Below are 11,307 nucleotides of genomic sequence, written 5' to 3' on the forward strand. Positions count from 1 at the left end.
CGGAGTCGGGGCAGGGGAGGGCGCGAGCCCTTCAGGCTCCGGAGCCTTTGCTTGTTTGTCCAGTGTCCCGACCTAACATTGGTCGGGACGCGGGACAAACAAGCAAATATCGGGACAGTCCCGATAAAATCGGGACGTCTGGTCACCCTATGCCCAAGCTGTGTCTCCTATATCTACACTTGGTTTTTAGCAGTGTACTACCCAACTGCCAGAGCCTTTCACTGCCATATGTAGCTACACACAGCATTGTGGCTGCAGCCTGCCTTTCCCTGTAGCATGTGGCTACACATATGCTACATGCAGCTGCAAGTGTAAATGAGAGCTTGGACAAATCACACTTACTTGGTCTCTCCTAGAAGTTTAAAAAAACAAACTAGCAAACAGACACATGAAGTATTATTTGCATTTGTGCAGATATCATGTAACATGTTCAGGCAACCTAGGTAAAATTTCCAGGTTACAAATTCCCTCAGATGGCTCTGACTTGATCTAGTCTGTGTGGCTTTGCCTTTATACACCCAAGTTTGTGTTATGCCTTGCCAAACAGATCAAGGAAGAGGTAGGAAACTTCAGCAAACCTGGCTTTCAAATAGTCAGTATGTTTTACAGTTTGTTTACTCAAACTGTTTGCAGGTATTAAATACTGTAGCAAAGCTAAAGACATTGGATAACGCTAAAAGCTATTAATTGTGAACATTCTCATATCTTATGAGCATTATCCCTAATATGACAAGATAAAATGCATTAAGATAAAATCTAACTCTTTTTCCCCCCTCATGAGGTTTTTGCCCTAGAAATGTTCAGGTAAACCACTTTGCAAGTTATAGTGCTACAAACCATCCATTATCTTCATGTATGCTCCCTGCTAAATGCAGGGTAACACAGTAATTCTTCTGTTCATGTGCAGCTAAACTCTCCAATATTCTTTGACTTCTTCTGACTATAATGTAAAGGTCACTTAAGGGCATACGCAGCATAGTAGGGCTAAAGGCTGGTCAGCCTTTTTTCTTGCTTAATGGCAATATCTGCATAACTTTTAGAATGGGAGTGGGTTTCAACAAGTGGTAGGGTTGAGAGCTTTTTAATGAAACGTTCACTCAGCATGATGGTAGATACATTGGCCCGGAACAGCAAAAGATTGAGACCAAAACACCAGGCTCTCAGGCCTCCTCTGTAGATGGCCAGGAAGTAGAAATAGCTTGATTTAAGTCACTGGGCATTGTGTGCCATCATGAAACTTGACTGAGCTCAATTAAAATGAACTTGGCTAAATGTATGAAAGGTCTGTCTATCTCGTCTGACTACTGGAAGGTGCTCTCTGTTGACTTATGTCTTCGTCTGTCCAGTCCATAGGTCAATAATCTTTTGAGCTGGACTATTATTTAAAATAAAAATGGACTAACTACAGGGAACACATTGCATGCAGTATTGAATATCTTAGGTAAATGCTATGGTGCTCACTATATCTTCTGGTGTGACTGAAAGCACATGTAAGTCAATGGGAACATTTCCATAGACTTCAAAAGGCTTTGGATCAGAGCTGTGACAGAACTGCTCATATTTAGTTTGCATATATTGCCTGTAGTGCTTAAAAGAGCACTTATATTGCAAAAGGCAATGTGGAACAAAATTAAGGAAGCGCTCTAGTGGCGCCACAATTGTGAATATTTTGTGTTTTCCATTTGGAGTTGTGCTAAAATCCCTTAAACAGAAAACCTGACACTGATCATTCTAAAAATAGATCATTTCAATAAGGAGCACAAACTTGAAATTTCTAGGCCGCTGTCAGACTCCTAGGAGACTTGCTTCACCCAATATAAGATGACAACTGTCCTTTCAGGCTTTCTTGAACTCCTGTAGTTTAACAATGATAACAGTTACAGACTTCAAATTTCACACATTTTATGTTGCAGACACAGCATTACATCACCTGGGAAGACTTAAAGTATCCAAAGATAACACTACTCCATCCTGTGCTTTTTGTTTTCCTTTCTGCAGTGGAAACTGATAGAACAATCTTTGCAGTCTACTTCCATTTTACTTTCAGCTTGGCTCCATGTCTTCTGCACCCTTCCCCAGACAGTCCCTCCAGCAAAGCTCAGATTCTCAGCAGAGCTGACCGGCGTATCTCCATAACTATACCCTCCAGCGAGCTTCTCCCTGTAGCTTCCTAAACATACATCATAGTGCATTGTGTCCTCCACCCCAAGTCTCTTTTGGACCTGCTACAGTTAGCCAGTGAGACTCTCAATCTGTTGAGCTAGCCAGTGGGTTCATTGGATTAGGGCTTCTCCTTAGCAAACTGTAGGAGAATCAGATGGTGAAGTTGCTTTCGTACTAGTGTACAACCTCTGTGTCTTAAGCATAGCCTCAGATAGATCTGCACATTGTGGGGACCCTTTACCTTGCAGATTTAGGATGTACAACTGGTCCTATAGAAATTAGAAGTGGAAAAGACCTTTTGGGTTATTGCAAGTGTTCTTTTCAATATATTGTACTTCTAGCTTCATGTATTTGAATGTTATCTATCAAAACTGTTTGAGTTTCTGGGAGGAAGCGTTGGAGGCTCTTGATTTCTCTGTGTATTAATCAGGTAAAGACATTATCTGGTTACTGCATGACCCTTTTGGGCTTTGCAGTCTAAATACTTAGTACCGCACCAGCCATTTTCACTCCTTGCTCAGGTTGGTCCCCGGCCTTGTTGCATTAATATGGGATTCTCTTGTTGGACAAGCCCAATTAGGCATACAAAAACTCTCCTTTGCAACTCTAATACAGGCAGCAAGCACTGCTATGCCTCCAAAGCTCTGGTTTATGTAATTAAGATTAATAGTCATTACTCCTCTGCAAGTCAAAGATCCTTTACTTTATAGTGGGGCTGTTTTACACAAACTCAGCACCACAGTTCAGCATATTCTTGCAAGAGTTGGGTTCAGGAGGGTAGTCGAGGAGTGTTACTGTGCTACTGCAACTCTAGTGCAAGGAGGAGTTACAGGCCAGTGGGGCTAAAGTTCAAACCGCAAGAGGTTTAAAGGTGTCGGAAACATACATTATAAGGGGGCTGCTGACTTCCATGTATAATCTACCTTCATGAAGCTTTGAAACCCAAGAATAGGGAGGCTGTAACAGGGAGGATGTGCTAGCAGACAGTTGCTATGCTGCTTTTCCATTAGTAGTTTGTTTGCTTTTTTAAATAAGGATTGTCTTTGCTTCCATTGTTTTCCCAAGCTTTTTGCTACTTAGGAATTCACCCTCCCTCTAAGAAGACTGGATTACACTGGGGAGGGAAGTATAAGTGGCTTTAACACTATCTTTCCAATACCCCCCAATACTGGGAGCCACTAGGGCAGGGGTGGGCAAACTTTTTGGCCTGAGGGCCACATCAGGTTTTGGAAATCATATGGAGGGCCGGTTATGGGAGGGGGTTGGGGCCCGACCCTCACCTCCTATCTGCTGCCGCCCCCCCAGGACTCCTGCCTCATCCAACCCCCCCCCGTTCTCTGATGGCCCCTCTGTCCCATCCACACACCCCTGCTCCCTGTCCTCTGACCGCCTTCAGATCCCCTGCCCCTGACTGTTCCCTGCCAGCCCATCCACCCCCCCCTTCCTGACTGCCTACCTTGGACCCCTGCCCCCATTCAATCCCCCTGTTTCTCCCCTCCCCCCGACTGCCCCAACCCCTATCCACATACTTGCCCCCTGATCACCACCCCGAACTCCCCTGCCCTCTATCCACCCCCATCACTCCCTGCCCCCTTACCACGCTGCCTGGAGCACCTGTGGCTGGCAGCGCTAGAGCCATGCCACCCAGCTGGAGCCGGGCCACGCCGCCACCACACAGCACAGAGCACCAGGTCAGGCCAGGCTCTGCAGCTGCGCTGCCCCAGGAACTCACAGCCCCACCGCCCAGAGCATTGCCCCTGCGGTGGGGTGAGCTGAAGCTGCGGGGGAGGGGAAACAGTAGGGGAGGGGCCGGGGGCTAGCCTCCCAGGCCAGGAGCTCAGGGGCCGGGCAGGAGCGTCCCGCGGGCCGTAGTTTGCCCTCCTCTGTCCTAGGTCCTCAGTAGCCTTAGTGCTGCTGTATCACAAGTAGAAGTTAGATCAGCTTAAGTAGTACAAAGTGGAATGAAGAGGGGCAGAGGATGAGGCTCAGTATCTTGCATAAAGGAAAACTTTGGCAATGCCACTTTAAATAACTGGTAAGTGGCAAACAACATTGCCTCTTGCTTATTTCTCGCCTTCCCCTGCTTCACGCTCATCTGACCTTTCCTGTACTACTATTGCTGCAGCCAAAGAATATTTTAAGATGTCCCTTTAGCCCATCCACTGTTGAACAAGCAATATGAAATGTAGTGTTTGCAGCGATCATAGACTACCTGTCATAACTCCTGAAATGCAAGTAATTAAAACTAAATAGAAAGTGCAAACGAGTAACTTAAAATGAGCACAGATTATTGAGACATTTAAATGAAATGGATCTAAAATGTGCCAACCCAACCAACATCTGTGGACCTCACCTAGAGAATTTCAGTAGACCATATGGGAGAGGACTTGCTGATGGATATTTTAGATTTACTTCATACTACAGGGGGCTCAGAAACAGAGTACACTTACTTTATGATGCAAGCATAGAAAATAATGTAGATGATCCTGACTTCCTAGATGAAGGCTCCAGATTGAGAGGAGAGATGTATGATACAGATTTTAAACTATGTACTATAGGTTAGTGAAAGTTTTACTTATGTGTGTCATCAAATGTACAGTATTTATTAGGTCATATAAAATTCTTTGGTACAAATGTGTCGTGATGGTAATATTGCTTTATAATGGAATGGATGTCTTCATGGATGTTTCATTTATATATTTATCCTCACTAGGTTAACCTTTCAACCAAATTGATGTATTTATTTGCATTAGGTCTTTGCTGTAACAAACCTTTATTTTGCTATTTAGTGTATTGTGGCTCACTAATTTTCCTTAAACAGTAACTTTTAAGATATTAACTCACTAAAATGAGGTTTTTCCTCTCTTGCACACACCTTGCCACCATTGTACATGCTTTTGCACGTTATGCTTTGTCCCAAGTCTCTTTGAGTAAATCAGTGGAGTTGGTTACCTTAGAATTTCATCCTGTTAGTCCTAAAAGACTTAGATTCTCCTGTTTTGCATCCAAACTTACTTTCCTGTCTCTTGTAACCTTTTATTTATAGTTTTCAAAATGTCAGATTGCCAGTCTACAAAGTGGACTTCTAGTTAACAAACACTTGAAGACAGTTATAGTTGGACCATTGATAATTTCAGAGTTGTATGTACATACTAAGCACACCACAAACATTCAGATAATATTGACAGTAAAAAAAGCATGAACTGTCAAGTAAAGATGAGTCTTTAGGAGTAGCGGTGAGGTTGGTAGAGAGCTGTTAAGTGATACTTCACCGTATCTCTGACCGATTCTGCCTGGTAAGCATGGAGTTGTGCGTATATTGTCAGAAAAAGTAGCCAAGGTTCAGACAAACTTTTAGGACTACTGCTGTATCCCTTCCTTAGGAATGTATGTGATTAACCTGATTTCCGCTGGCATTCACCCAGTTACAGCCTCCTTTCATTCTTTCTCTGTCCGTTTCCTTGCACATCCTATATCTTCTGCTCACTTTCCTACACCCTAGGCAGTGCAAGCTTGTCCTGTTGTGACTTAGCAGATAGCTGGTAGTAGCGTTTGGCTTACAGACCATTTAAAACAAGGTTAATTTCCCTTGCTGTCAGTTTGTTTAAGTTTTGGATACACCAAGATGTAGAGAAGAGGGCAGCAACTGAACAAAATACCAGTCATGTTTTTCTTGGGTCAGGCAACTTGTTCAGTTGTATGTTCTCTACTCGGATTCTCCCATATGCAGCCCATATCTCACTTTCAGATGTGAGAGAAGATTAGAATTGCCTGGAAACATTACAGCTCCACCTTCCCGAAAGGATGTAGTTTTCATTTCGGGTAATTCCTTCTCCCTCAGATTTCATAATTAAATTCTTTTCTCCATTGGCAATGAATGTCTTCACTTTAGCCTCCAGTAGCTGGAAAGAGAAGCTGCATCTCAGTAGCATAAATGTGACATCCCGAAAGTTGTTTGATCCAGTATTGTTATCCTCGGCAAGATAGCATTGTGAGGCAGCATTGCGGAAGGGAGGAGTGTTTTGCTAAACTCTGATGAATTATCTGTGCTTCTCACTTGACTTGAATCAGCTTTGAATACTGCTAATTGTAACAATTTTATGGAACTGTTAAACCTTACACTTGCATCTTGCCAAACTTGGTAACTTCAGGTCCATGTTCAAATCTTGGTTTTTGAGATTTAAAAGGAACAGTGTGTGTATATTTAAACCTTGGTCTTTCTTTATCTTACTAGTTCTTATGTTTGTTTTATATGCATTTTATAACATACATTCAGCACTGTCAACTGACTTCTCTCTTGGATGAGTCAGATTGGATAATTAAATTTAGAAAGAGGGAGCTCAAGTGCACTTGTTGTGTGATGCAGAAATATTGCGAAAGCAGAGTTCCACACACGATTAGATTGTAGATTATGGAAGGAAAAATTGATTACAACAAGGTTACAAGTCCCAGAGCTTGAAGTTACAGAATTCTCTTGTAGCTCAAACAAATCTCTTGCAAGTTTTTTCCACTCTTTTTTCAGTGTTTTATCTCTTTTATATTAGCTTTAGTGTCAGAGAGTGCAGAGTCTACATCTGAAGAACAAGACAAGTCACTTGACAAACCAAAACAGAAAAAGAATCGCTGTTTCATGTGTCGGAAGAAGGTGGGACTTACTGGTAAGAGATATTTCATTTTCTTTCTTAATCCAAGACTAAGTTATGCAGTTAATATCAAAGGACCAAATTCTGCCTTCAGATTCATGTGTGGGTTAATCTGTTGACTTTGATGTATTTGAAGTAAAACTTGGCCCTAAGGTGTTTTCAACCAGTAGCTCTTATTAAGAGGACTTTTCATATGTCCTTGTGTTTAACTATTTCATTAATTAAGCAAAATGTTCTTCATTACAAATGCTTCTGTTTGGGAGCTCCTATATAATGGCCTGGGGAGCTGAGGTAAATGTAATAGTCTGCTCATTAATCAGCCTTCATAATGAAGTGGTATGATTCAGTTTAAGTATTTGAAAATCACTCGAGTCGTTCCACTGCGTGGTGACTGAAAAAAATGTCTGCAGCAAGTCTTGAGGGAGTATATTTTTGTAGTGCTGTACAGTGATGCATATTTGAAGTGAGGGCTCTTTATAATAATCACTACAACAAAGATTTATAACTTTGGTGCTTTATATGACAGCAATTTTGGCAGTAGAAACTGGCTTTGACTGACTGACTGCTGGTGGCTGAGATTAGTTGGTACCAAATGTGAATGTAGTATTTAGGATATTAAAAAAGCCAAACCTGTAGAATTAAATTGTCTTTAGTGTCTGTCTTAATAGGTCAATATTTCTGTTTACAGGGTTTGAATGCCGGTGTGGAAACGTTTACTGTGGGGTGCACCGTTATTCAGATGTACACAGTTGCTCTTACAATTACAAAGCTGATGCTGCTGAGAAAATCAGGAAAGAAAATCCTGTAGTTGTTGGGGAAAAGATTCAGAAGATCTGAACTGCTACTTCTGCTGGAATATAAAATCCCTAGACCATCTGCAGATTAAATTGACTTGAGCTTTTTCCTTAGTCATCAGGAATGTAGAGCAGTGTATCTTGCCTAGACCTTTTAATCATGCATGTCATCAGAAGAATAGATTTTTTTTGTTTTTGTTTTGAAAATGACTCTGAACATTTATTTTCATTGCAGTTTTCTGTGGCTGAAGACTTAAGTAAACTTTACAAGTATTATCCTTTAAGATCATTTAAATTTTAGTTGAGTGCAGAGGGCTTTTATAACAAACATGGAGAAAACATGGGAGGGCTGTGCTTTTCCAGTACAAAACATGCATGCATTAACTTTGCAGTTTATTTTCTTCTTGTATATAGCTTTTCTCTGCAGCACGATTTCTTTTTCGGTAATGCCTCATGGCACAACTAGTTATCAGTAACTGAATGTATTTTAATCATTATGGCTGCTTCTGGTTTTCATTAACAAGAAAGGTTATACATGTTAGCATATTAGCTTGTTTGCACCCACTACCTATTTATGTATGAATCATTTGTAATGAGAGAGCGTGTGCTGAGATTATAAGTTTGTGTGGTTTTTTAAAAAAAAATTAGATTTTGTTTTCGTGTGTGTGTGGGGGCGGGGTAGGCTAGTATGCACTTCATTGCTGACTGAAGGTTTCACTGGGATTACATTCATCAGTCTGTATGTACACAAATATGAAGAATGATCTGAAGTAACTGTGCTGTATTTATGTTTATCCACGTCTTAACTTTGATTAAATAAAATTTTAAAAAACTGGAGTATTTTGTGTTGATCACTAGTATCTGTCTCACTGATTGCTTTTCAGCCTTTTATTTCGATTTGGACCTCTTGTCTCTGGTTTCTCCAGATACAATGCTTTCAGATAGCCTTGTAGGTCTGAATAGCAATTAAGTCAACTTTTATCTGAATTTATTTTACCTACTGTTACAAGTAACACCTACCTATTGAAAGACTGGAGGGAATAAAGTCATTGTCGTCCTTAACTTGTGCATTTGAAAACACTTTGTATATAGTCAGTGATTTTTTTTCTCCCCATGTGTCTTTTGTACAGCAACAAGACACAAAAATGAACTTTAAAATAGGCAAATGTGATCATAAAAGTGACAGGGAACTCTGGGGCAAGTGAGGCACATAAAATTGTTTTTCGTCTAGCCTCTCGAAATTGAAAAAAATGTGTTTTTTCACACCTAGGCGAGAAAGTTGCAGCATTGTAAAGTGGCAGTGTAGACAAGGCCGTCTTGCAGTTGTTCTGTGACTCATAGCTGCCTTTCTTGTCAAGTCCTGGATAGTCACTCTGCCAACAGATGTTCACACCCACCTAATCACCAATGTCCATTTAAAGGCTATGTGCTATAACTATAAGAAAGTGTGTGACTTTTTTGTAACTGCACATGTAAGCTTACCCTGCATTGGATTCGTTACAAAACTTACAAATACGCAGAAATAGGACTCAAATTCCGCTCTGGATCTGATCCGCAGTTTACATTTCTCTTGGTGATTCTTACTTCCGATTAAACAGCTTTCAAATATTGTGGAACAAGTGAGATTTTGTGTGCAGTTGCTCAGCCATTCAGGATTTTGACTTTATTTTAAAAGATTAATTTTCTTTAATCAATGCTGAATGCATCCTTTAAAATTCTGAACCCTGCAGGAAAAGTGGTTGCTGACAATTACCAGATAAGAACAATACATTACACTGCAAAAAGGGTCTGACTACATCAGGTAGCATATGAGGTAATCTACAACTTCAGATGATGGAGAAAACCATTTTATACCTGCAGGAACATATCATGGAGGTTTTAACTTTGAAAATCAGATGTGGACTTTGAACCATGCACTCCTAAGGACTCCTTGGCTGTGGAACTAGGGGGGAGGGCATGAATCAAGGTCTTGCAAATCAAGATATTTCAGTGGTCCCCTAGTCTTTTTGGGTTACAGAAGATCCTCATTTATGATGTTGTGAACAGTATATCCGAGTGTCATGCATTGGCACAGCATGGTAGTCACATCGCCCTTGAGTCTTGTATTTTTCCTTGTCTTTTATATTTTTTCCACAGGTTTTGCTTACCATTTTTACCCTCCCCCACTACCCTTTCACCCAGTTCCCTTCCTCTTTTCTGGATCTTCCTTCTCAAGTTTTCAACCCCTCTCCCTTATCTTCCTCCCCCCACTGTCAGTCCCTCCCTTCATTCCTCTTTTTATTTCTTTCCCCAAAGCTTCCTTTCTCTTCCTTCATCTCTACTGTATATTTAACACAGTGACCCATTGGTGTGTTTGTGCTGCTGCAGGACTGACCAGAGAACAGGCACAACATGCATAAAGAGAAGCTGGTTGGCTTAAAAGGTACTGCTGCCTCTCTGCTCCATGGAGGAGGGAGGAGCAGGAGTCAGGCTGACATCCCTGAGTGAGGAGGAGGGAAACAAGTGCAGGGAAAGCAACTGCCTTTGGAGCTCCCATGCTCCCTTTGCTACCTGGTTCTGCACTTATGACATGCAGCAGGAACGATTGTGCCCCCAACCTCCCATATTGGGAACAACCACCCTCAAGCAGGAGGAAACTAGAACTTGGAATGCTGCTGTTCCAAAATCAGATGGGGATATTGACAAAGATTTAGAGTCAACCTTATCCAATTCCTCCTCTGTGCAAATCTATTTTGAACCAATGAAATAAGTATGCAGCCTGGCTGTTTGAGGGCATGCTGTCATTGTCTTCCAAGCTTAAAAAAAGTCCTCTAGGAGGTAAGTGCATTGTATATAATGAATAGACTTTGGACAACATCCTTCACAATTTATTAGTGCACTAAAATAGAAATAGCACACGACACTGGAGCTTGATTTGACTCTTGCTGTGCTTAATGACAGCACTATGACACTGATGCTTCACATCCTAGTAGATGGTCTGCCTGATGCTAGCGGATAAGCGTTTAATTCCCTTTATACCAGGGCATCTGTTTCATCATTAAATGTGATGCTATAAGAAATCCTAATTCTGGAGGCGTATTAAGTGCATTTCAATGAAACACATTCTCAAAACTTAATGCTTTAACTATAACTTTTGTTTTGGCATAGATAAAATCAAATCAACTATGGAAATGTTTAGCAATATATGCTGGCTACCATAATAGTGTAGGTATTCAAATGTCACAATATGCTATGATACTACTGCAGTTAAACATAGTATATAACTGCTTGAAAGCCAGTTTTTCCATGCAAAGAACATTCCTAAAATTACATGGGCCAAGGCCTCAGCTGATGTAAACTAGCATAGCACCAATGAAGTCAGCGAAGCTTTGCCACTTTAAAGTAGTTGAATCTGGTTTTACGATTGCTACATTAAAGAGCAGAGCAAATCAAAATACATCCAAGCAAATCTTTGTTCCTTTAACTAGTCTCGTCTCCCACCAAAATCAATTTAGGATAATAAGCTTTGTGGTTTGATAGCCAGGAGTTTATAAAAATCTTCATTGAAAAGGAATCTTCTCCTTCATCCTAACTCAGCTGTTCTTTTTTCTTCTTTTTAAAAGTCCTGCTTTTACATTCAGCCTTGTGTCCACATGTAGAACAGTGGTATTGGGTTCTTAACTTTTGGTCTAGGTTTTTCCCAAAAGGACCGAGGAGGGTGGAGAAAG

General features: G+C 41.0%; 1 protein-coding gene across 6 annotated transcripts in view; it reads left to right on the forward strand.

The window, feature by feature from the left end:
* The window catches only part of ZFAND6 (zinc finger AN1-type containing 6), a 65,609-nt gene extending 57,172 nt beyond the window's left edge, over positions 1–8,437 (forward strand). For all 6 annotated transcript variants that reach the window (XM_044980364.1, XM_044980360.1, XM_044980365.1 and 3 more), the window contains 2 exons: positions 6,708–6,821; positions 7,495–8,437. In XM_044980364.1, the coding sequence (XP_044836299.1) occupies positions 6,708–6,821; positions 7,495–7,643 (263 nt within the window). In that variant the 3' untranslated portion in view covers positions 7,644–8,437. The remainder of the gene's footprint in view (positions 1–6,707; positions 6,822–7,494) is intronic.
* Positions 8,438–11,307: the final 2,870 nt, after the last annotated feature.

The sequence above is a fragment of the Mauremys mutica genome, chromosome 11 (assembly GCF_020497125.1).
Source record: "Mauremys mutica isolate MM-2020 ecotype Southern chromosome 11, ASM2049712v1, whole genome shotgun sequence".
NCBI classification, from domain to species: domain Eukaryota; kingdom Metazoa; phylum Chordata; order Testudines; family Geoemydidae; genus Mauremys; species Mauremys mutica.